Raw genomic sequence first — 27,629 nt, forward strand, 5'->3', positions numbered from 1 at the left:
CAAGCTCGCAATCTGGCACGTGCCCTGACCGGGAATAGAACCGACACTCAACCACTGAGCCATGCCAGCCGAACTCTAATGTCTTAAGGTATTTATTTTTCTTCTGACTTTGGCAGAACTAGAACTTTCTCCCTGGACCACTGAATTTTTTTTCTTCCCTTTCTACTTCAACTCCTACTCCGATCCCAGGAAAGCCACAGTAAATTCTATATCCAGAGTTACAGTTCTACATAAAGAGGAAGAATATCCAAGAAAGCCTACTCTCATCCCTTAATTCTGAATGAGCAAGTGGGGCCTTTGGTTATATAAGCAGTTGATTATCATGCACTAAAAAGGAGATAGAGGGATTAAAAACTACAGCATAACATCCATCTTTTTGTCTGGTCCAATTCTTATTCTATGTTCCTAACCCACATCTGGGTACTCAGACTGAGAATTGCTTTGCTAAATCAAGTGTACTTCCACTCTGCCAAATCAAGTATCATTCTTTGGTCAATAAGGGATTCAGACTCCAACCTGACCGAAACGAAGTCCTCATTTCTGGTGTATGGTAATTTATTTTTGTTTGGAGGGAAATATTGTTTTAGAAACCTTACAATATGTAGAATGAGTTGAGTTTTAGAAACAGATTAACTCTACTTATTGTGTTGTATATGCTCCTTCTGAAATTTAGAACGTTGATGGAAGGATCCAGAAGAAAAAATAAATCATTGGTTTTGGGGTTTTCAAAGTATGAGAAGCCTCATGAACTTCTTCAAGTGATAGATGTGCAAGAGTAGGATCCAAAGAGTAGAAACTCTCTGGATTTCCTCTTCCAGGACAAGCAGAGCACCTAAGCTTGCTTTCATCCTTTTTTTTTTTTTTTTTTTTTTAATACTATATAATGGCCTTTGAATAACAATTTATTTGAATAAAATATTTTTTAAGATTTGAAAACCATTGCTTTGGTCTTACATCGTTATTTTATGGAGAAGTTAATCAGTGGGTACAGTCTGTGGCAGAACTGAGACCTGATGTCCTGACAATAAGGCAAGTTTTCTCTCCTAAATGAAACAACCAGAAACCAAAAGTTGGTCTGTTCGGTCAACTACTTAGAACACAATATATTTTCCCACCAGCAAAATATTATACGTGAGAGTCTGGCTCTAATGCTGCCCCTTAAGGCCCATTATTCTAAAACCAGAGCTCAGATGCTACCTCCAGTACAAATAACTTCTGCTATGCTTCAGAAGGAGGTACATTCCCCTTAACACCTTGAGGGATGCTGGGGTGGGGGGAGGGGGCTCCCACATCAGAAGTTCTGAAGAGCTAGAGGCTGGGAAGAATTTCAGGCAACACCATTAGGGAAGAGCTCTGTGCTCTATTAACTATCTTCATTTAATAAAGTAAACTGATTATGGGACAAATAATGCTAAATATCATTTCTAATTAAAAAAATTAAAAGCTATTTGCAATTAATGATTATTTATCCACTGCATATTGACATTAGTCAGATTCCTATTGCTAAGGGGTTGCCAAAAAGGTAACAAATTGACAAATCCTTTATTTTATTTTTTTAAATATATATTTTTTATTGCTTTTTTACAGAGAGGAAGGGAGAGGGATAGAGTTAGAAACATCGATGAGAGAGAAACATCGATCAGCTGCCTCCTGCACACTCCCTACTGGGTATGTGCCTGCAACCAAGGTACATGCCCTTGACCAGAATCGAACCTGGGACCCTTGAGTCCGCAGGCCGACGCTCTATCCACTGAGCCAAACCGGTTAGAGCGACAAATCCTTTAGTAGAAAACAAGCAGCTTATGAATATCTAAAATTTTTATAGTAAAATTTTAATAGAAATTATTTGCCACAAACATAAAGGCTAAAATCTTAAAGAATTCATACAAATTAACAAGACAAAGTATCTATGACATAAAGAGAAGGTCATACACTAGAATACGAAGAAGCTAGTAAAATTATGTAGAACTCTATCCACTGTTGAGGAAAAATAAAACTGCTCATGTTACAAAATTAGTATATATGGGATTGTTCTATTTTTATTTTTAAAAAGTTGTGTCTACATATGGATCAAAAGCATCTATAAGGACAGAATGATAGTTTCAGATGGAAGAGAATTTGGGTGTTTTAAAATATTTTTTCAACTTGTATTTTAAAAAAATTCACAGTAATGTATTTGTTTTTTCAATTTTATTCAAAAAACGTCATTAAAAAAAAAATCAATGCTATAGAGAAAAAACAGCGCTTAACCAGAATAAGGACTGTCCAAACACTCCAGTGTATCCTTTCTTCCTTGTTACTGTGCTACCTGATTTGTATTCTGTCAACCATAAGGCCAGTGATGACAGCTGGAGCCCAATGCAATATTCTCTCTGCACTCTGAGAGCCCCAATGATTTCCATTCTCATATGGAATGCCGGTTAGGACACTGCCTTTATATTGTCCTCCTAGTTCACAAGCTAATAATGTGAATGCATTATACTCTCCTTTCTGTTTACCATTCAATTACTACCACTATGATGGTAGTAATCAAATCCTCTAATCTGCTGACACTACTGCTTCCCCCTCCCCCAATCCCAAAAGCCCTCTCCCTGCTTGTTCAAGTTAGACTTTACAGTCCCCAATCTCGACATCACTGATTACTCTTGGAATGTATGTTTTTAGTTGTTGTCTTTACAACAACTGTATCAAACTTCTCCACACTCTTCAAAGTGCCAAATCACCACACTCCCCTCTCTCACAACAGGAAACTCCACATCATTTACAGAAAAAAAAAAAAAATTAGATGCAATCATATGGAAACCCCCTAAATTCTCCATACTATATCAACAAACCTTCCTAATGTGTTCATTTTCTTTCTTTCTTTTTTTTTAATATATTTTATTGCTTTTTTACAGAGAGGAAGGGAGAGGGATAGAGAGTTAGAAACATCGATGAGAGAGAAACATCGATCAGCTGCCTCCTGCACACCTTTTACTGGGGATGTGCCCGCAACCAAGATACATGCCCTTGACCGGAATCGAACCTGGGACCCTTCAGTCCGCAAGCCGACGCTCTATCCACTGAGCCAAAATGGTCAGGTCTAATGTGTTCATTTTCTTTACCTTTCCTCCTATTCTTTCCACCTAAGGCCCATTCCAACATCTGTATTTTAAATCTTATCTCCTCCCAACTTTCTCAGAAACTTGATATTCTTTTATCATTATTAATACTCTCTCTGTACATTCAAAACACTCTACCTATTTGAATCACCTTTTTAACATTGGGCCTCTCCCATATAAATCTCACTCTCCACAGTTAGTAATTTGAAAAAAAAAATGATTACTAACATCTTATAGAAACAGAAGAAATATGGGGAAAATAATTTTATTTTTAACTTTTTAATTTATTGAGTATATATGACATTTAACTGTATAAATTTAAGGTATACAACATGTTACCTTGATACATTTATAAATTATTTTTGAAACACAAATTTGATCATGTGACCACCTGCCCTTAAAGCTCAAGTCTTGCAGTACTAAGGACACAAGGGGAATTCACACATATTCACAAACACCTGCCCTTCCTGTAGTACTGGTGATTTTGGTAGCTTTTGAAAAACAGACTTCAAATCTATATTCAAACTTTTAATTTCCTTATAAAAATGACTACAAAATAGGAATTGATATCACATCTAATTTTTTTTTAGAAGTTTTCTTTTTAAATATATTTTATTGATTTTTTTACAGAGAGGAAGGGAGAGGGATAGAGAGTTAGAAATATCGATGAGAGAGAAACATCTATCAGTTGCCTCCTGCACACCCCCTACTGGGGATGTCCCCGCAACAAGGTACATGCCCTTGACGGGAATCGAACCTGGGACCCTTCAGTCCGCAGGCCGACGCTCTATGAACTGAGCCAAACCAGCTAGGGCACACATCTAATATTTAAGGTCAACACAAATTTTAGAGATTAGACCAGCCTTGGGCAAACTACGGCCCGCGGGCCGGATCCGGCTGTTCTATCCGGTTCTCTTGCTCTCCCCTCCGCTCCTTTACTTTGAATTTATATTAGTTCACACAAACACTCCATCCATGCTTTTGTTCCGGCCCCCCGGTCCAGTTGAAGAACCCATTGTGGCCCTCGAGTCAAAAAGTTTGCCCACCCCTGGATTAGACATATGTTGGGATTTTTATTAATTATAAACCACCCTCCCCTGAACATCCTAATATAGAATTCACTGGATAACTTTTTCTTCATTATGAAAGAAAGGTCTGTAGCAATCCCACCACAACTCCTCTTACCTGGTGTGTAAGTAAAACGTTGAGACTGGCTTTTTTTCCTCTTGCCATTGCAAAGATAAAAGTGCACCTGCACTGCAGCTGTAACTGCTGGGTTATGATATGGAGGAACTTCAAGGACAATGTGAGCCTAAGGAGCAGGGAGAGCAAGATTGTGTTACGTTCAGAACTAAAAATGAAATGCACCTGCTAAACTCAGCACCACTCATGAGTCTTATCTACCCAGGCCCTTCACCACAGATCATTCTGCATCAACTGATCATGTCTGGAGATTTATTCTATGGACACTTCACTTTAAAGGGATAAGCTCTTTAAAGTAAACCATTAGAAGAAAAATTGTTTTTCACTGACCCAATTTGGTTTCTAGTTGTAGCAGAAATAAAAAGTCTTACTTACAAAGCAGTGAAATACTTTGTTCTACTGAATATTACATGTTACTATACATCTTAACTGGAAGCCTGTTCTGTTTTGTTTTGTAATCTTCACCTGAGGATATGTTTTATTGATTTTTAGAGAAAGAGGAAGGAAGAGAGAAACATCGATGTAAGAGAAACTTTGATGTGAGAGAGACATCAACGGTTGCCTCCTGTACTAGTATGTGTCCTGACTGGGGATTGAACCTGCAACCTAGAAACGTGCTCTGACCAGGAATTGAACCTGCAGCCTTTTGGTGTACAGGATGATGCTCCAACCAACTGAGCCACCCAACCAAGACCTATTCTATTTTTTTTTCTTGTTTATTTGTTAATCCTCACCTGAGGATATTTTTTTCCATTGATTTTTAGAGAGAGAGGGTAGAAAGGAGGGAGGGAAGGAGAGAGGGGGTAGAGAGAGAGAAAGAGAGAGAGAAACATCGATGATGAGAGAGACGCATCAATGTGAGAGAGACACATGAAATGGTTGCCTCCTGCATGCGCCCCAATTGGGGCTAGAGATGGAACCTGCAACCTAGGTAGGTGCCCTTGACCAGAAATCGAACCTGTGACCCTTCAGTGTTCGGGCCACACTCTAATCATTAACCAACACTGGCCAGGGCCCATTCTGTTTTTTAATCAAGTTTATTATTTCCCAAGCTATATTATAGTTTAGATTTCTTATCTTAAATTTTATATTCAAAATGTTTTAAATTGGCAATACACAAAACTTATATCCCTATAAAAAATAATTTACACATGCAGAGTGAAAACCTTTGGCTCCAAACTAATGGCTATCCTTAACCTAATTTCTCGAAGGTCTTTAGAGAGAGAGCACTGTGAGAAGTGGTATTCTCTATCCCAGAGAAGATTCTGTCTCTACTCCAACCAGGAAGGAACCACAGCTACGTATTGAATCCTGAATGGCTTGACGCTGAGGAGTTGGGAATGGTGTGCTAAATATACAAACCCCTGAGGGCTTGTCTTCCTCCTATTTTTTGCCCACCATACATGGTCTTTTCTGAATTTGTTTATTTCTTCACTAATACTGAATTCAGATAAATAAATCAATGTAACTTCATTAAGAAACTTCTAATAATTTTTCATTTCTAATTTCTCTTTTCCTATACACAAAAAAGGGGAAGACACCAATTATCTTTCCTAAACTTTAATATCAGAAAGTATCTAGCTCAGATCCAAATTTCTAAATATTTACTTTTCTATTACTCAATAGATAAAAAGACTTCTCATCTATACCATAAGCAGCATTATCCAATTTTCTCATTAAGCTTCTAAAATATTTCTGAAAAAAATAAGGTAAATTTCTTACCCCTTGACATTTTTCCCTGATTATTTTCCCTTCTACCTCCCATTGAGGCCGTCCATCTGTTGAAAGAAACAATTTACAGTTAAAAGTAATTCAAGTCACAAAGCATATAAACAAAATCTAATGTATTTAGTATCACAAATTTATTGGCAAAGGGAATCTGTTTCTCACTAACTTCCATTATGAACATAAAATGTGTACCTATGGAAGAAAGATCTTGGGCTTCCTGAGTTAGCAGGCTGCAGAGAGTTTATTCTACTAAGTGATATCTGAAAATCCTGTGAGAGAATCTTCACCAAGAGGTGGCCAACTTCTGCGTGTATGCCTTAACTAATGGAAAATTCACTCTCACCAAGTAACCCTTTTCATCTTTGGATAATAAATCTTGGCTGCTGGAAAGTTCTTTGTGATAGATTCAATCTATCTCTACAATATCCAACCCAACCCAACCAATCTTGAGTGCTTCTCCATGAGACAAGATTTCAGATGTTTAAAAGCAGCTATGTTTGCCTGTGTCTCCTCTTCTCCTGGTTAGCATCCCTAATTCTGCATCTAGCCCTTATTCAGCAGTTCAGCTTCCTAATCACTCTTCACTGAACATTCCTCCAATGTGACCATCTCCCTCTAAATGCACAGGTCCAGGACTGAATAGCCAAAGAGAGAAATGACCCAGCATTGTAGACAGTAATGAGGCTCTTGCCAACCTTACATAGAGATGCTGTGTCTCTGTTAATAAGTTTTCTGAGGCAGCTGCATCATGTTTTCTCTTACACTTACTGGGTGGTCAGCAAGTGTCCCTCAATCTGCCACATTTCCTATTGCCAAGCTTACGCTCCCACACTGCACTTACATATCTGGGGTTCCTCCCCAACCTTTGCTACATTAATTTCTCCCTACCAGACTTCATTTCCTTAGATCGCTTGGCTTGTCAAGATCTTTTTAGGTACTGATGGTCTTCTAAAATAGGTTTCTATACTTTCCACATTTATATCACCTGAAGATGTGGCCAGCATATTTTCTGTCTTTTCATCCGAAGTGACTTGTTCATCTAGGGAGAGCCCCACTTACTACTAATGCTCTCACTCCAATCTGATGAACAGCTATTCTAAAGCATTCTTATGTCATGGGCATTTACTCAGTGACTAACCTATACAAATATCTTCATATCCAGCATAACTTCATCTGGTCTATGAAGATATTAGGAGAGAGTTAATCAAATGCCTTCCAGATTGTGACTATCATTTTCCAGTCCAGAAACTAGGTAATGGTTATCTTTGTTGCACAAGAGACACTATAGACAAATCCTATGCCTACTTAAAATTATAGCTCAGTTCAGCTATCATTTGCTGGGTCCCCTGTGCCTACTTTGGGTTATTGAGTCAATAGAGATAGGATACCCTATCTTCAGTCTGTGGATAAAAGGCAAATACAAATAATTCATTATGAGAAAATGTGGTGGTTACACTAATAAAAATGCATTCTGGAAGTACCAAGAGTACCGAGGTCAGGGTCCTTATCCTAGATTTGGGATGGAAATATGGGACAAGCAAGGCTTCCTGAAGAGCTCTTGAATTAAGGCTTAAATATAAGGTGGAATTCAGATGATGTGTGTGTGTGTGGGGCGGGGGGAGGATGAGGAGGAGGGTAGTCTAGGCCAAAGAGAGAGCCTGAGCAAAAGCTAGGTGACAAGAAACCACAAGATATAGGGAACCATAAACAGCTGTGCTGGTGGAGTATAAAGTATGAGGCAAGGAGCAGTAAGAAATGAAGCTAGAAAGATAGGCAACAGATTGTGCCCTGAATGCCACATTAGAAGCCTAAAAAATAAAGAGATCACATAAGGTGCTTTCAGAATGGGAGTTAGATGTTCACAACTGCCACCATGTAACATACATGATTCAATTTAAATCAAAAGCTCTTGCCCAGCCAGAGTTGACTCAGTTAGTTGAGCATTGTCCTGTGCACCGAAAGGTTGCTGGTTCGATTTCCAGTCAGGGCATATACAAGAAACAACCAATGAATGCATAAATAACTGGAACAACAAATCAATGTTTCTCTCTCTCTCTCTCTCTCAAAATAAATAAAAATAAAGATATAATCATGTAAGTATACATAAAATTCACCCTTTTAAAATATACAATCCAAAGGTTTTTATATTCACAAAGCTCTACAACCATCACCTCTAATTTTAGAAACCCCATGCCCATTGGTAGTCACTCCCCACTGACACCTCCCTCCAACCTCTTACAACCACTAATCTACTTTCCAGTCTCTATAAATTACTTATTCTGGATATTCTGTGCTGGCTTCTTTCACTTAGCACAGTATTTTCAAGGTTCATCAATAATGTAGCATGAATCAGTACTTTATTCTTTTTAATGGCTGAATAATATCCCATCACTGTATGAATATACCACACGTATATCCATTTATCAGTTGATGAGCACTTGAGTTGTTTCCATTTTTTGGCTATTACGAATAATGCTGCTATAAGCATTTATGTCCAAATTTCTGTGTGACATATGTTTTCAATTTTCTTGAGTATATATATAAAACTAGGAGTAAAACTACTAGGGCATTCTTCTACTTTTGAAACATCCTTAATGAAAAACTTAACATTTATATGAAAATTTAATAAACATTTGATTTACAATAAAATCTGCATAAAATGATACCTGTAGCTTTAAAAAAACTATTTTGTGTTTAATGTCAGTGAAACATATAAATAATTCATTTCACCCTTTTGCCTCTCAGTCTGAGGTCAATCAACTCAAATCCTATATTATTTACCTTGTCCTTTTTCAAGAAAAATGATTTTTGATTCTGGAAGAAAATTAGATCCAGTCACAATCATTTCATGACCTCCATTTACAGAACAACTGTTGATACTGTACTTCTCAATATGAGGAAGTTCTTGAGCAGACCGCTGGGCTGTTTTAAGAGTTGAGAAGAAGCAAAATATTAGTTTACAATTTTTCATATATAAATGTCAAATTCAAGCTAAAAATGAAAATAAAGAGAAGCAAACCCTGGGCTCTTATAATTCAAGACAATGGTAGCAATATCCACCAAAAAAACTACATTATTTAGAAAACAAAATAGATTGATTAGATTTATGTGATTTCTAAATTATTTTCTAAAACTACAACTATAAAGAAACCAACTCATAAAGAGAAATTAATGCCTGCAACTTCATATGACTTCAATATATTCATCTCATCCAACTTTTCTCTTTTTAGCTTAAGTTGTTTTTTTAAAAAATATATTTTTATTGATTCCAGAGAGAGAAAGGGAGAGGGAGAGAAAGAGGAAAACATCAATAATGAGAGAGAATGATGGACTGGCTGCCTCCTGCACACACCTCCCGCTGGGGATCGAGCCCGCAACCCGGGCATGCGCCCTCGACCGGGATCGAACCCGGGATCCTTCAGTCTGCAGGCCGACGCTCTATCCACTGAGCCAAACCGGCCAGGGCTAGCTTAAGTTTTTAATATATTTCTTCCCTATAACTATTAAAATAGATAAATCTAATATAATTATAAAAGACAAATTAAATCCAAAGATGTGTAATTATGTTGCACAATTAAAAGAAGACATGTTTCACCCTTGCCGGTTTAGCTCAGTGGATAGAGCATAGGCCTGTAGGCTGAAAGGTCCCGGGTTCGATTCCGGTCAAAAACACATGCCCGGGTTGCGGGCTCAATCCCAGTAGGGTTGTGCAGGAGGCAGCCAATCAATGATTCGCTTTCAACATTTATGCTTCTATCTCTTTTTCTCCCTCTCCCTTCCTTTCTGAAATCAATACAAATATATTTTTAAAAAAAGAAGACATGCTCCTAAAAGACAAACACCAAGTAGCCCTTTCATCAAGAAAATATCTAGATCATCATTGAGATATCAGAATTCCATTTTAGACAATCTTCTTAATAACTAAATAACTGAAGCATACATGAAGTACACATTTTAATAGTGAATTATTAAAATGGATGTAAATGTTTCTATAATGCAGTAACACTTTCCATTCTCAGGGTACATGAACAAGTTTTTCATAATGCCTTAGAATATTAATTAATTAATTATCTATCTTTATTGTTGAAAGTATAACATATGACCCTTTTTTCCCCCCACCCCCCACCCCAGGCCCTCACCACCCTAATGTCTGTGTCCATGGGTTATGCATATATGAATACAAGTTCTTTGGTTGATTACCTCCCACCCATCCACCCTCCTCTGCCTTCCCTCCAAGACTCCATACTCTGTTCCATGCTTCCATGCCTCTGGATCCACTCTGTTCATCAGTTTATTTTGTTAATCAGATTCCCTATATGAGTGAGATCATGTGATAGAATCATTATTTAAATTACTAACTTTATTTATAAACCATGACCTTGGTGCCACCTTTCTCTGATACTGATTAATTCCAAGTAGCTATATTTTCTGAAGGTCCTATTTTTGGTTCCCTCCCTCCCTCTTTCCCTCCCTCCCTCCTTGAGCTTCAAGCTATAGATTATACATCTTTTGATTGCTTAAGTTCTCTAAAGATTTCTTCTTGCCAAATGCCTACATAACTTTGGTTTCTTTCTGGATTAAAACAAACAACAAAAAAAAGAGGATTACACTCTCTTCTTCACACTTGGAAAACAGGTATACTTTTAGTCCTACTACTTGTGTGGAAAACTGGAGGCTCAGCTGTGTTTTGTTTGACTAGAGTAACATTTTTTTAATATTATATTTTATTGATTTTAGAGAAGGGAGAGGATGAGAGAGAATCATTGATCAGCTGCCTCCTGCATATTCCCTACTGGGGATCGAGCCTGCAACCCAGGCATGTGCCCTTGACCGGAATCCAACCTGGGACCCTTCAGTCCGCAGGCGGACGCTCAATCCACTGAGCCAAACCAGCTAGGGCGACTACAGTAACATTTTAAAGAAATTTAAGCTTGAAATCCTTTAGGAAGCAGGCATTCCCAGTTCACTCTGGCTCTTGTCTCCTAATACCAAGCCACGAAAGGTTACGAAAATTGGGATCCCTGCTCCATTCAAACGAATGTTAAAATACATTCTTTCATAGGGGATGGGTCTGGGATTTAGGATTAACTACCACTTGGGAAGGACCAAGCATCAACCTAGATCTCAGAAAATACTTATGTCCCTACTTAAGTTCCAAACGGCTCACAGACAAGAGGCATGAAAACAAGCACTGACTGGCCGAGGGACTGGACTAATTAAAATTTTAGACATTTACGGTAGAAATTGGCCATCATAGGTACATCCAAAGTGTTAACGATGAAAGTGAGGTATCTGTTTCCCCACTGAGTGTCTGGGGTGAGGTCCTTATGATATCTCAACAAAAAGAATTTTCTGAGACTTGCACAGAAGGATGAGTGATTTTTATTTGTGTGAAATTATATCCTTGGGTTTCCAAAGCCCCATTTCCCGCCCTAGCCGGTTTGGCTCAGTGGATAGAGCGTCGGCCTGCGGACCAAAGAGTCCTGGATTCCATTCCGGTCAAGGGCACATCCCTTGGTTGCAGGCTCCTTCCCACCCGGGCCCTTGTCGGGGCATGTGCAGGAGGCAACCGATTGATGTGTTTCACTCACATCGATCTATGTTTCTCTCTGCCTTTCCCTCTGTTTTCCACTCACCCTAAAAAAAAAAAAAAAAAAAAATCAATGGAAAAATATCCTCAGGCAAGGATTAAATAAATAAATAAATAAATAAAATTTGTCATTGTGTTTGGAATCTAGTTATTAGAAGGGAGTTAAAAAAAAATACAAAAAAACTCACAAAGCCCCATTTCCCTCAATCCAGTCCTAGATGATGTGCAGCTGGGGATTTGGAGAGCTAAAAGCAAAGCTTGTGCCCAAAGTTTCCTTTCCATGTTGGAATTGGGTCGGGCACAGCGCTAAGCTAGTTGCAATCCACTGTGCGGGGTGCACATGGCTGTGAGCTTTGAGGGCAAATTGAGGGGAGCCAAGAGTGCATGCCCCCAGCACCAACGTTCCCAGGAGTCCCAAAAACGCAAGAGCAAGAGCCCAAACTCCTTTGTTTAGGGAGTTAAATACCTTAAATCTTCCCTTGCTTGTAGTGGCCAATGACCTGTTCCCAGGTGTGACTGATAGGCAAGTACCTTTCTTATTTCACCCAGATTTTATTGGGCAGGCCTCTATTCTTCCCCTGTCCAGTTCCTCTCCCACTGATCTGCAGGGAACAGACTGGTGGCACCCTGGGGAGTGTTAACATGCAACTTCCTGGCAAAACTGCATAAATGACATATTTGGCCTTCCTTTTGCTCCTTTCCAGTTATTCAGAAATAGGTTAAATTACAATGGTATCAAAAGTAACAGAAATTTTTATCGTCATAATAAAAAATTCTACACGTGTTAAAAATTGTATTTTTGAACAATATTTAGCAATATGAGAAAATGCCCATTATAAGTGAAAATATCAAAACAAGCTATAAAACTGTATCAGGTAAGCCCAATTAAAAATATTGTATATAGGGAGTGGGGTGGGGGGGGGGCAATGGTAAGATATGTACACATATAATACCTACATAAATAAATAAATAAATAAATAAATAAATAAATAAATAAAAATAAAAATATCGTATATAGTCCTGGCCTGTAGAATGAGGGTCCTGGGTTTGATTCTGGTCAGGGGCACATGCCTGGGTTGCTGGCTCTATCCCCAGTGTGGGGTGTGCAAGAGGTAGCCGATCAGTGATTCTTTCTCATCATTGATATTTCTGACTCTCTCCCTCTCCCTTCTTCTCTGAAATCAATAAAAATATATTTAAATAAATAAATAAATAAATAAAAATATTGTATAAATGTATAAACACAAAAGAAAACCCAAGAAATAGTCAATAGTGACTATCTTAGGCAAGTGATAGTACAAAAGATTTTTAACACTACTCTTTGTATTATTCTACATTTTCTATATCTCAACAATAATCATATATTAATTTAATAAACTAAAATAAAAAGTGGAAAATGATTTCAGAGGAACTTCCATCTCAAAAACTCAAACTACTCTATGAACTTATTTAAATTGCTTTACTAAATATATGTGCTTATACAGGCACAGAATACTATGGCAGGATAATAAAAACAATGGCAATGATAGTTGCTTTTATGAAGAACTAGTTGACTTAGAAATTTGCTTTTCACTCTATACTCTTTTATTCTTCCTGAATGTTATACCATGTACTCGTATTATCTATTAAAAATTAATATAAGAATTACTTTTACAGTGATTTCTATTACCATGGATTTATTCAGTGATTCCCACAGTCAATAAGGAAATGATAAAGTATTACTCCAATTCAGCAAACAGCAAATGGAGGTACAAAAAGATAATTAAGTAGATGTAATCCCAAATTAAGATGTGGTTAAGAGAAATAAAATGGTATAACTGAAAGAGTACTAAGAAAACTTGTGCTCTAGGCACAGCTCTGTCACCTATAAACAAATAACCTTGGATGACTACTTGAGATACTTGTGCCTCAGTTTCCTCCTACACAAAAGTAAGACATGAAATTAAAACACTTCTAAGACTAGGCCAGAAAGATCTAAACAGCAGTCTCAGTATGTCAGTCCTACTAGCTAACCTGCCAGAGGCCCACAGTTCTTTGGGGCTTGAGTAGATATCATGTTCTAGGGCCTTTTTTTCATTTCTTGTCTTTATAAATCAGGGGGGAAAGCATTTACTTTCTCAATTTGATACTGTAATTAAATTTATGGTAAAAACATAATACCCACAAGAAACAAAATCCTGTGAGTTCTTATTTAGCTGAGGGGTCAGCTCACAGAGACAGGCATCTTCCAACATAAAGGCTGACATTTTAATTAAACAAAGATGGCCAAGTAATACTTAGTATCAGAATCATAGATTCATGATTTGGTCCTCAGGTGTCATCAAGCCCAATTTCCTCATTTATAGATAAGAAAACTGTGGTCAAGCCCTGGCTGGGTAGGTTGATTAGAGCGTTGTCCAGATACTCAAAGGTTGTGGGTTTCATCCCCAGTCAGGGCATAGAAGAGAATCAACCAATGAATGCATAAATAAGTAGAAGAACAAATCGATCTCTCTCTCCTACCCCCTTCCTCTTTCTCTAAAAATCAACAAATAAACAAATTTTTAAAAAAGGAAATTGTAGTCAAGAGAATTTATCTATAGTCACACAGCTACCTAGGATCAAATTATAATAAGAAATCATTTTCTAACTTCAAGATCATTACTCCTCCCCTAGCCATGTAGCATTTTCATAAGATGATCACATCAGCTATCCAGAATCTGTGCCTCAGTTTACACTTTTGATCCAAACATCACATTACAAGCAAAATAGAAAATGACCTATTGTAAACAAAATTTTAAAACATCATCACAAAGCTCACTTACAGCACTCAACAGGTATAGAAGCTGTCTGCAGAGAAAGGACTTTTCCATTGGGCTGTGGGATGTGTACACGAAACACAAGTCGTACTCTAGTATTCTTTCTGCCAATATCAGTTTCTCCTTTTCGAAGTTCTATATCTGAATTGCGGAGTTTCAAAATACCTGCACAGTCAATACTAGGGAGAAAAAAATAGAAAAATTTTACTTGCTGACTAATAATTAGTGGTTCTAAATAACTAAATAGCCATTATTAATTTGGCAGGGAATAACTATCACTACCTAAAATAAAAAATGTCTGAAAAAGGTAAAGGGATTAAGCAAAAAACAAAACAAAAAACCCTCATAGACACAGACAATAGTATGGTGATTACCAGAGGGAAAGTGGTTGAGAAGATGTAGAAGAGGATAAAGGAAAGATAAATGGAAATTTTAAAGAAATGTTTTGTATGACAAAATGTAATAGTAAGTGTAACAGACTGTCTGCAAATATGGCTGTCAATAATTCCTTCCCATTCCTGTACTTGCATGCCCTCCTCCTAGAGTTCCCATGTCTCCTGTCCTTGAGAGCTGGCTTTATAGAATGTGGCCAAGTGATGCCATGTAAGTTAAAAGCCTAGCACTTAAGAAGCCTCATAACTTCCTCTTGGAGCCCTAAGCCACCATGATGAAGTTCAAATAGCAGGACAGAATGGCCGAGATAATCTTTAACTACTCCAGTCATCTTGGATGTTCCAAACCCAGCTGAGTTACCAGCTGGATTCAGGTGCATGAGTGATCCTAGCCAACAACCTATGAATGAACTGGCTGAGTGTAGACAACTCAAAGAATCATAAAAAAAAAATAGTTATTATGCCCTGGCTGGTATTGCTCAGTGGTTAGAGTGTTGGCCTATGCAGGTTCAATTCCTGCCCCCAGTCAGGGCGCATAGGGGAGGCAACCAGTAGATATATCTCCTTCTCCCGACCCGCTTCAACTCTCTTTGAAAAGCAATGGAAAAAATATCATGTGAGGATCACATAAATAAATAAATAAATAAAGTTACTACTTAAAGCCATTAAATTTGGGGGGTGGTTTGTTTTACAGAACTAGATAAGTGAAACACAAAAAGACTTTTTAATCCTATATATGTAATTAGACCAGAAAAGAATCACTTGTCCAACAACAATGGCTCAGTGGATAGAGCGTCAGCCTGCGGACTGAAGGGTCCCGGGTTCAATTCCGGTCAAGGGCATGTACCTTGGTTGCGGGCACATCCCCAGTGGGAGGTGTGCAGGAGGCAGCTGATCGATGTTTCTCTCTCATTGATGTTTCTAGCTCTCTATCCCTCTCCCTTCCTCTCTGTAAAATATCAATAAAATATATTAAAAACAAAACAAAACAAAAAAAAACAAATCTCATTAACAGCATAGATTTTTTACTGTGATACTAGAGGCCCGGTGCACGGATTCGTGCACATTGAAAGGAAATTAATTAGAAGAAATATTTTAATATCGCTATTTGCCCTTTCTCTATAATAGAAATGTCAACCAAATTCATGATCAACAATGACAGATCGAAACACATGCATGCAATTGGTGCCAGCAAGAGCTTTATATATATCGCGCATGTGCGAGTCAACTTAACCTTTTATAGACAGAGAACAAACTTGCTTAATTAGACCTGCTTTGTGATGTAGCTAAACTTTTCCCAGCACGGTGAAGCACCCCAACTTCTCTTTCAGGTAATTGTCAGCAACACAGCAGTAAATATCAACATGAAGCAGATTATTATTGTAGATCATGCAGGGAGAACAAAGGGTAAAATATTTAACTGCAGCAGTGTTTGACTATATTCTGCAGAGTGAGAAAACGTAAAGTCATTTTCAAGGTCCACCATTTCTTACTTCTTTTCAGTGGGTCAAGTTTCTAAGTTTTCTAAATCTCCATTTTCCAGCTAGGGAGAGGAAGCCGGGTGTTGCTACATGACGTCATTACCTGGCGCCCACAGCGACCATTTCTGGGCTGGGCTGGGCTGTGGACCGCATTTTGCACCATGGGGTCTCGGCAGCGTCAGCTGCAATTTGGTGGGCTGTCACTCCGGGGTGGTGGCGGGGCCTGTGTCCCACTTGGGGGAAGCTGAGTATTGTTTTGTGGGCACCAGGTCCATGGTGCCGTTTCTCTGTAAATGGCCAGTGTGTGTCACAGCAGCTCCTACATTGAGCATCTGTCCCCTGGTGGTCAGTGCGCATCACAGCAACCAGTTGGACGGTCAGACACTTAGCATATTAGCCTTTTATATATATAGATGTTTATTAATAAAACAATCCATTAGGCTAAGATTCTTGCATTTCTAACTATATTACATACATTGAGTGGCCAGATTATGATGATCTCTGAACGCATAATAATCTGGCCAATCATTGTATATCCTATATAATAAAAGGCTAATATGCAAATTGTCCCCTGGACCAGGAGTTCGACCAGCAGGCAGGATGGCCAACCGCCCATGTCCCCTCCCCCTGGCCAGACTGGCCGGACCCCACCCATGCATGAATTCATGCACCAGGCCTCTAATATATATATATACTGAGTGGCCAGATTATTATGCGTTCAGAGATCATAATAATCTGGCCATTCAGTGTATTTCTAAAGAATGCACACACAAAATTAGTTTCGGAATTTAAAATTTAACATTCATTACCTTCAAAATTTATTACTAAGTATGGTGTGCTTAACACATAATTATGGTAGGAAACAACAGTACCTACAACATATCTTTGTTACTCACATATTGGAAGAATTTAGCAAATGGATAACTAATGGTCAACATTCTAGTTCAAGTTTACTCTCTCTTATGGCATTTACTGTTATTAATCCTCTTATTGTATCACCAAAAGTTCCAATTCTAATGCACACTGCCAAAAGTCCACAGAGGTTGCTTTGAAGGACAATGCATATTACAGAACTAGGTTATCAAGATAAGAACCAGTAAAACACAAGAAATAATCCCAAAAAGGATGAATATTTTCATCTTCAGAAAGAAAAAAAATTTCTAAAAAAGAAAATACTTTTGAAAATAAATATTTAATTAATATCAAACAACTGCGCTTTAGTTCAAAGCAGTATGAATTAAATTGTATCAAGTAGTGATTATTAATGTTAACATGCCAAAATGAGTTTAGGGGGAAACACCAGAGAGTATACATTTTATTAAGTTTTGAAGGGAGGTATTTTAGTAGAAAGCTAAGCTTCTAATAGAAAATGTGGAATAAGAGAATCAGAAAGGACAATCTTAAAACTCTGGCCAAGAAATGCCAGACAAGAGAAAAAAACCAACCAACAAAAAACTACATATATCAGAATGAAAATAACTAACTATTAAAGTCTGTTTACAACTGAAACTATATTTTAGATCAGAATGTAACTCTGCCACATCCATATTCATCTAGTTTTAAAAACAGGAAGGAGTTATGAGTAGGGTAAGCAATGAGTACTGACATGCTATATGTAAAGTATCTTACAGGGTGGTGGCTCTATGATTTATCAGTTAATGAACTGGTTTTAAATAAAGGGTCTTACACATCCAAGAGATTAGAATTGAAATGACAAAACCTGAGGGATAGTAGGCAAAACAAGGGGACTATCTACTAATCTTTTCCCACTTATTGCTTTAGAGAACAGTAGAGACATTTAATATATACTTATAACTCACTTATGCATAAATTATTTTGAACAATGAATGGTCTTACCTATCACTCACAAAATTTTACCTCCCACTATGTGAAACTATATTATATTCAATTACTGTAGCTTCACATAGTAATTAGTTCTTGGGTAAAACAAGCTCATTTAGCATTAGCTACCTTGTTATCTAAGTACATGGGAAAGGTTTCTTAGGTTTGGTAACTTCCTTGATGCTCTTTACTCAACCCTTTCGTGGACATATACAAAGTTGCTAGAAGCCTTGGTTTCCATAGAATTCATGTTTCCCAATTTAACAGTCCAAAGTGGATAAAATGGCCAGAGAAGTTTCAGGTATGCCTCTGGCAAAATAGGGTGAGGGGGCTAGTTGCTTGTTACTATTAACAATTGTATTTCTGCAACTTTGTCCTTTATGGTGTGATCCAGGCAGGCAGTATATGCCAGGTCTGTGGGAAAAGGGACATGAAATCATGACTACCAGCTCTGTTACATGTGCTAGTAGAAAGAGGAAGAGGCAGACATGTTCAGACTCTAGTTTTCTGATTTTCCCCACACAATTAGTTGTGTGAGGCTTTCCAAATTTTGTGAGAATTTGTATTTTCTTTAATATATTTATTTATACTCTATTTTTCAGAAAGGATACGGCATTTTACAACATAAATACATATAAGATAAAAAAGAAAAGAAACAGCCAGGCCGGTGTGGCTCAGTGGTTGACCGTCAACCTATGAACCAGGAGGTCACTGTTGGATTCCTGGTTAGGGCACATGCCTGGGTTAATGGCTCAACCCCCAGTAGGGGGTGTGCAGGAGGCAGCCAATCAATGATTCTCTCATCACTGATGTTTCTGTCTCTCTCTCTCTCCATCTCCTTTCCTCTCTCTCTAAAATCAATAAAAACATATTAAAAAAAGAGAAAAAACACATTCTGAAAATGCAAGGAAGAAAAAACAGGAGCCTGAGAACCCAATGACTTATGAAGCCACTGTGCTAGCCCTAAAATGCCTATGTGTATGTTTCTATTAGGGGAAACAAAACTAAACCTCTGTTTTAGCCACTTTATTTTGGGTTTTTATAACAGGCAGCTATATATAATCCTAATTAATATACTTGAACAAAACTCCATTGAATACTCATTCGGAAGCTGGCCACCTAAAGGTAGTCAAAATTTTTCTTAAAAGAAACATAACATTCATAATTAGTCTATGACCTACTTGAAAAAAGTCAAAATATTTTTATTTCTATCACCTAGTATACTGCTTGGCAGGTACCACCATGGGTTCATAAATTTCTACTGAATTGAAGTTTCTTTCTGGAAATATGCTACTAACTTTAGCAAATGTACTATGATTATTTACATAATGTTATTCAGTTAATTTAGAACAAATATTTCATTTTTGTACTATAAAAAAGGTATGTTGTTTTTTTTTCAAAAGTTGTTTGAGGGGAAAAAAAAGCTATTTATTGGGGAGTGTTTCAAAATACCTGGCTGACATATTGTTTTCAGGAAGAAGTGGAATTTCCAGAACCTTTGTGCTGGCAATTATTATTTCTTGGCTTGCAGTAGCAACTGTCTTCCCAGTGATTCGATGCACCTGGTAAAATGCATGAGGGCGTAAATATCGATCATCTGCTGTTCCAATAAACATCTGTAGATTTATCGGCTTTTCACTATAGCCCAGCAGCTAATCAGAAAGAAAAAACAGAAAAAAAAAAACACCCCAATTATTATCCATGCATTTTTCAATAAGCTTATACCAGTAAATCTTTCTATCTATATCAGATACATGTATATAATTTTTGTATCATATATTATTGATATATGAAATATTTTTTTTAAAAGACAACATTTTATTTATTTTTTTTTTAAAGATAGATTGCAGTTATCTTTACTAACTTTTATTAGTATTCTCTAGTTGGATTATCATTTCTTTTTTTCTTTTTTCTTTTTTAATTTATTTCTTTATTGATTTCAGAGAGGAAGGGAGAGGGAGAGAGAGATAGAAACATCAATGATGAGAGAGAATCATTGACTGGCTGCCTCCTGCACATCCTCTACTGGGAATTGAGCCTGCAACCCAGGCACGTGCCCTTGGCTGGAATCGAACCCGGGACCCTTCAGTCCGCAGGCTGATTGATGCTCTATCCACTGAGCCAAACCAGCTAGGGCTAAAAGACAACATTTTAAAAAGTAGTAAGTGGTTGTGGTCTCCCTCCCAGGAGCAGGTACAAACCTTTCTTCCCTCTCAGGCCAGCCTCTCTTAAACTCTAAAGGTCCCCATGAGACTTGCAACCAGGGGAGCAATGAGGAGGTCCCAAGTTGACCCCCTAAACCTGTCTGCAAGGCCCTCCTCTTTTCTTTGACTTTCCAGTGAGCCAAAGCACCCCCACCTAGCTCATTTCTTTCCTATAATATCTGTACTGAGTCAAAGCAGCCCCACCTAGGCTCTCTCCTGTTGCTTCTTCTATCATAAGCCCTTCCTTGTTTCACTGTCCCCAGCTTTAATAAATGTACTTCTCAAAATAAAAAATAAATTAAATAAAAAAGTAGTAAGTGAACAACCTTTGAAATTTTGGAAGTAGTTTAAGAATTATAAAATTCTGGAATATATAAAGAGGGATTATGGTGTGTTTTTTTAAATTTTGTTTGTTAGTTTATTTTGTTCATTAGATTCCTCAGATGAGTAAAATCATATGGTGTTTGTCTTTCTCTGACGGGCTTATTTCACTTAGCATAATGCTCTCCAGGTCCATCCATGCTGTGGCAAAAGGTAAGATTTCCTTCTTTGTTTATAGCCGAGTAGTATTCCATTATGTAAATGTACCACAGCTTTTTTATCCACTCATCTGCTAATGGACAATTGGGCTACTTTCAGATCTTGGCTATCTTCCTATATAATAAAAGGCTAATATGCCAATTGACCAAGAGGCAGAACGACTGGTTGCTATGATGTGCACTGGCCACTAGGGGGCAGATGCTCAATGTAGGAGCTGCCCCCTGGTGCTCAGTGTGCTCCCACAGGGGGAGTGCTGCTCAGCCAGAAGCCAGGCTCATGGCTGGTGAGCACTGCTGCCATGGCAGGAGTCTCTCCCGCCTCTGCGGCAGCACTAAGGATGTGCGACTGATGGGGAGCGGGCCTAAGCCATCAGTTGGACATCCCCTAAGGGCTCCTGGACTGCGAGAGGGCACAGGCCGGGCTGAGGGACCCCCCCACCCGAGTGCACAAATTTCATGCAGCAGGCCTCTAGTCTATATATATATATATATAAATATATAAATATAAAACTCTAATATGCAAATAGACTGAATGGCAGAACAACCAAACAACCAGTCGCTATGATGTGTGCTGACTACCAGGGGGCGCGCGCGAAACATGGCGGGCATTGGCTGCGGCGGGATGGTGGAGCAGGTGGGGGGGTGGCGCCAGACCAAGGCGGGGGCGCCAGTCGTTGTCATCGGGGCAAGCCTCTAATGGTTACTGAAAATTCTTTGCTCCTGCGGGCCACAGTCCCGCCCATCACTCGCACCTGCTGCCGGCGCCGGCCCTGCTCACATCCGCTGCCAGCGCCAGAGCTGCTGCTTAAACCCGCTGCCAGTGCCTGGCGCCAGCCCCAATCTCTCAGTTCCATCAGTGGGTGCGAGCAGTGGCTGCCAGCCCCAACTGCCCCTCAGGAGCAGGGGGAGGTGGAGAAGCCCTGAGGGGTGATCGGGGCCGGCAACTGCCATTTGCACCCGCTGCTGGTGATGGCCCCACTTGCACCGACTACCAGTGCCGGCCCCACTCGCACCCGCTGCTGGCACCCGGCCCCAATTGCTCCACACTGTCAATAGGTGTGAGTGGGGCCAGCACCATCAGCATGTGGGAGCGGCGGCGGCAGGAGCAAGGCTGCCGGCAGAGAGGGGACCGGGGCTGCAGTGGGAGGGGCTGGGCAGGGGCACAGAGGATGGGCCGAGACCCGCCCCTGTGCCCACTGCAGCCTCACGGCCCACAGTTCCTTGGTGCACGAATTTGTGCACTGGGCCCCTACTTGTAAATAACGCTGCAATGAACAAAGGGGTGCATATATTCTTAGGAATTAGTTTTATGGACTTTGGATATATTCCCAGAAGTGGAATTGATGGGTCATAAGGCAGTTCCATTTTCAAATTTTTGTTGTAGTTAATCCTCACCTGAGGATATTTTTTCCATTGATTTTCAGAGAGTGGAAGGGAGGGAGAGAGGAGAAACATCGATGGGAGAGACACACAGCAATTGGTTGCCTCCTGTATGTGTCCTGACTTGGGCCAGGATTGAACCTGCAACCCAGGTACATGCCTTTGACCAGGAATTGAACCTGTGACCCTTCAGTGCATGGGGCAATGCTCTAACTACTAAGCCCACTGGACAGGGAGGCATGCTATTTATTTTATCAGATCACCATCTTAAGCTTTTGCTGGGCTTTATTGCAGCTTTAGTCTGATTCCTCTGCTTTGAGATGGCAGCTTCCTTGCACTTGGTGGAGGTCTTAGAAGCTTCAGAGAGATCTCTCACCACTCCTATTTTTGGCCCCAAGTGCTTCTAGGAGAAAGATTTTTCTCGGTAGCTGTTTAATCCATTAAACCAGAAAGGGAACAACATAAAATATGGCTTGCATAAAGTCTATTTTTCAGTAAGCATAGTGGAGGAGGTATCCAGCTTTTCAAGGCAGTACTTAGGTGGAGTATCTGGTGCCCAGCCCTAAGCACTGTCAGTACAAGTTGTGGTCAAATCACAGTGTCAGTGATGTTTTCACTGCAGCAATACTGCGTAGGTGGGTGGACAGTGTTCCAGGCTATGTAGCTTCCAAGCCTGAGATTTTATGACCTCCCTAATAACCTTTAAAAAAATTTCTCTTCTCCAAAGAAAAAGAAAATTATCTTGTTTTTGTATTATGGTTTAGAAAATATCCCAATATGTGATAAAAATATAGAGTGTCTAGTACAGTGTCTGGCATGTAGTTAGTGATAAACAATTGGCTCTTGATGTGCATTCATGATTCTAAGAATGGAATCAATCAGAGTTTCAAGTGTGAATAACGAGGTTTTTTTCCTATTATGTGGTCCTTCAGATGAATGCTTTACTCCTTCACTGCTGGCCCATCCTTAGCTTTATAGTGGTGTTTGTAACTAAGCAACATCATAATTTATTGATGTATCCTCTGCTACCCAGGAAAGGACATGAAGACTTTTGCCTATTATCAGATAATATAATTTACCCGGGATGGTTTTCAGTCCTGTAACATTTATAGAGAAGCAATTAAAGCCTGGACCATTGCAATAGCCTTATAAGTGTTCTCCCTGTTTTTACTTTTGCTCCCCTACAGCCTATTCTCTGTCCAGGCGCCAGAACAAACTTATCTTAACCGAAAGATTTCAAGCCCCTGCTCAGAACTATCAGGTGGCTTCTTTCCACATAGAACTAAATTCAAATGTCCTATGATGATTTACAAGGCCTATGTGATTTAGGCCCTGGCTAACTTGTTGCCTTACTTCTACTACTCTATTGCTTCCACACTCTGCTCTGGCCATTGTGGTCTTATTACATGAACTCCTCAGGCTCATTCCTAACCTCAGGGCCTTCACACTTAATATTTTATTCCTCTGAAATATTATTCCCTCTCATCTTCATATTACCTTACTCCTTCAGCTCTGTACTCAAAGGTCAGCTCCTTAGAGAAGACCACCCTGTCTAAAATACCACATCTCTATCTCCTTATCCTGCTTACTATTTTCTATAGTAACTGATCACTTAAAAGGTGTATTATACATTTGTTTATTATCTGTCTTCCTCAGTACCATGTAAATTCCAAAAAGGCAAAAACTTTTCTTGGTCACCACTCTACCCCTTCCCTCTTTTCACTGAGGATCAATTATGGGAATACCCACAGTGAATGTTATTGCTTCAGCCAGTATTATATAGGTGACACTTAATAAAGAACAAAGTAGCATGTACTAAACTTTAAGAAGTTAGTGGACCTTGGCTGATGTAGTTCAATGGTTAGAGCATTGGCCCTCGCACCTGTGACAAGGGTTCCATTCCAGTCAAGGGCACATACCTGGGTTGCATGTGGGAGGCAACCAATCGATGTGTCTCTCTCACATTGATGTCTCTCTCTCTCGCCCCGAGACTTTTTTTTTTTTTTAAGAACAGTTTATTGAGCCCAGCTGGTATTGCTCAGTGGTTGAGCACTGACCCATAAACCAAGAGGTCACCAGTTAAATTCCAGGTCAGGGCACATGTCAGGGGTTTCGGACTCAATCCCCAGTAGGAGGCATATAGGAGGCAGCGATCAATGATTCTCTCTCATCCTTGATGTTTCTATTTCTCCCTCTCCCTTCCTCTCTGAAATCAATAACAATATATTTTTTTAAAGATGCAGTTATATAATCTATATATATAAAAGGCTAATATGCAAAGTGTCCCCACAGGAGTTTGACCGGGAGACAGGGAGTTCAATCGCTCGCTATGACATGCACTCGCCACCAGGGGGTGGTGCAGAACAAAGAAAGGCCCTGGCTGGCAGCTGGATGGCCCCAATTGACCCTGATCACCAGCCAGGCCTAGGGACCATATTCGTGCACCAGGCCTCTAGTATCTAATAAAGATAAACATGTGTTCAACCTACTATATTTAACTGGAAGTTACAGTTTTCCATAAATGTTTATATGGTCAAGAAATATATCAATATTTTCTGTTGTAATTCCTTTATATATATACTAGGGGCCCCGTGCATGAAATTCGTGCACCGGGGAGGGGTCCCTCTGCCCAGCCTGCCCCCTCTCACATACTGGGAGCTCTCAGGGGATGTTCTACTGATGGCTTAGGCCCGCTTCCCATTGGGAGTGGACCTAAGCCGCAGTCTGACCTCCCTTTGCAGGAGGTGACCAGACTGATCAGGGGAAGGTGCCAGCCCCATCACTCCATTGCTGCAGCCAATGCCAGTCACCGCAGCCGCCAAGGTATTTTCATCAACATGGACTCCAGTCCCTTCACCATGAAAAAATGACAACTTTCTTTAAGCATTTTCAACATGTGTCTTTCAGAGGATATGACATTTCTTTCTTTATTTTTCTTTTTATCCTCACCTGAGGATATGTTTCCATTGATTTTTTCCCCTTCCCTCCTATCCCAGGCTCAGCCCCTGCCCAAGCCTAAAGCCTCCACCCCAGGCTTTAGGCTTGGGAAAGGGCTCCTCCCCAGCACCTCCGATTGCAGGCTCGGCCCCTTCCCAAGCCTAAAGCCTCCGCCCCAGGCTTTAGGCTTGGGAAGGGAGACCCCCCCACCCCTCCGATCGCAGGCTTGGCCCCTTCCCAAGCCTAAAGCCTCTGCCCGATGGCCGGCTGGGAGTGACCTGGGTGCCGAGGAGGTTCCTGGGACCTAGGTATGTATGCAAATTAATCTCCATCTTTGTTGGGTTAATTTGCATACTCACTCTGATTGGCTGTGGGTGTAACGGAGGTACGGTCAATTTACATGTTTCTCTATTATTAGGTAAGATTTTGGAGTAAGTTAATATATATTAAAGTTTTAATTAAATGGAAAATCCTATCTAATAAAGAGGGAATATGCTAATTGATCTTCATGCCGTCGCAAAGATGGTGACGCCCACAGCCAATTAGGAGGGAATATGCTAATTGACTGCCACACCCTCAAAGATGGTGGCACCCACAGCCAATAAGGAGGGAATATGCTAATTGGCTGCCACGCCCTCAAAGATGGCAGTGCCCACAGCCACAAGATGGCGGTGCCCAGTCCCCTCAGCCCCGCCAGGGCAGCAGGCGCGCGGCAAGGCCTCCAGAGTCCCCCAGTCCCCTCAGCCCCCCAGCCAACCAGGGCCAGCCCAAGGCACAGGCAAGCCTCAGATGGCAGCTGCCCAGCCGCTCAGGGCCACCCGAGGCTCAGGTAACCAGGGCCAGCTGAGGCTTGCACTGCCAGCAGTGGCAGCAGCAGAGGTGTGATGGGGCATCACCTTCCCCTGATTGCCGGGTCGCCTCCCACCCCGTGAGAGGGGGTAGGCCAAGCTGAGGGCGCCCCCCTCCAGTGCATGAATTTTCATGCACCGGGCCTCTAGTATTCCATAAAGAAACAATACAAAATAAAGTATAAATAAGTCAATAACTAAAGAAGAAATGGCAAGAGTGTGGAAATATGTATGCATATGCACACAAGTTAACTTCAGCCATTTTTCTCTTTTGGTTTGTATGAAGGCAGATGTATAAGAGACAAAGCAGAATGAGATTTATCCACAATTCTGAAGAGATGAAAAGGTGAAGGTAGAAAGGAGTGATATACTATTTTAACTAAATTATTCATTTAACTCTAAAACTGCTGTGGAGTATATGTCATTTTTTCCAGTTTATAGATGAAGTATATAAAGTTAAGGAAGATCAGGGAACTACCCCAAACTGATGGCTAATACATGATTATCCACTCCTTTCTGCCCTATCTGCTTTTTCTTACTCTTTCTTATTTAATCCTAAATTGGACAAATTATTCTATGGAACCAACTGTTTATCTAGTAGAAAAACTTAAATACCAATAATTTTACCACTTGCCCCTAAGTACTGTGAAGGGTACAGTATCCATCCTGTCATCTCCAGAGCCTAGTATGTAGTACCTACCACATTACAGGCATTCAATCATTGTTGAATGAACGAATTTTGGAATAGGAGTACAACTAGTTGGAGCAAAGTAACTCATGAGGTTAGCCAATAAAACTATTTAAATAAGAATTATAGCCACCAAAGTAGGTGTTCAAAATGAAGTAGTTACATCTAAAATAAAGAACACAAATAAAAAATTTTATTGCTATCTATTAAGTTACCCAAATATCACATAACGTACCAGTAAGTACTATATACCAAAGTACCCTGGTCATATTAGATGACTCACATTAATGCCTGCTTGGTAAAGACATAAGCCACCTGTCCTTTACACTTCGATAGTAAAATGAACCAGTAAAAGGGGAAGGTAATTATGCATATAAAATTTCAAAGGGAATACATTTCATAACATATATTTTGGCCAACATCTGCTCCAAGTGTACATACTATTGCATAAGAAAAATAGGGCTTCTTCTTTGCATCTTGGAGATTTTAAAAGAACATGAAATAAGTTAGACTATCATCCCATCCCATTTTCAGAGGAGCATTATGTTACAGGCAGTAAACAAATACTTGTTAATATTAACACTACTCTCTAAAAACATTCTTCTAGTATCAGTACACTTCTCTTCAGGCCACCCTCTGCTTCATAAAAGAAAGTAAGCCAAGTTGTTTGTTATGTTTCTGTATCGTTTCTATAGCAAAGGTCTGTGCTTGCTTAATTTAACTAAAGCTGGGGGGTTAAAGCCCGAAGGACACTATAGGACAGACTAGAGCAGCTTCAATAAGAGTAGTTCTATTATCAGTTCTACTAAATTACTTAGGGGCAAGGGATTCCAATATATTAGAATCATGACAACACATTGTAGGGATACTAAAAATACAAAATTAAATTTGCATACTA

The 27,629-nt window shown here is 39.6% G+C and overlaps 1 protein-coding gene across 2 annotated transcripts in view; it reads right to left on the reverse strand.

The window, feature by feature from the left end:
* The window catches only part of NFATC3 (nuclear factor of activated T cells 3), a 116,266-nt gene that overhangs the window by 36,024 nt on the left and 52,613 nt on the right, over positions 1-27,629 (reverse strand). For both annotated transcript variants that reach the window (XM_080645668.1, XM_080645669.1), the window contains exons 4-8: positions 19,588-19,787; positions 14,427-14,599; positions 8,814-8,954; positions 6,027-6,082; positions 4,287-4,413 (exon numbers count right to left, since the gene is read on the reverse strand). In XM_080645668.1, the coding sequence (XP_080501794.1) occupies positions 4,287-4,413; positions 6,027-6,082; positions 8,814-8,954; positions 14,427-14,599; positions 19,588-19,787 (697 nt within the window). The remainder of the gene's footprint in view (positions 1-4,286; positions 4,414-6,026; positions 6,083-8,813; positions 8,955-14,426; positions 14,600-19,587; positions 19,788-27,629) is intronic.

This window comes from Plecotus auritus (assembly GCF_963455305.1).
Source record: "Plecotus auritus genome assembly, chromosome: 10".
Classification (NCBI taxonomy): Eukaryota; Metazoa; Chordata; class Mammalia; order Chiroptera; family Vespertilionidae; genus Plecotus; species Plecotus auritus.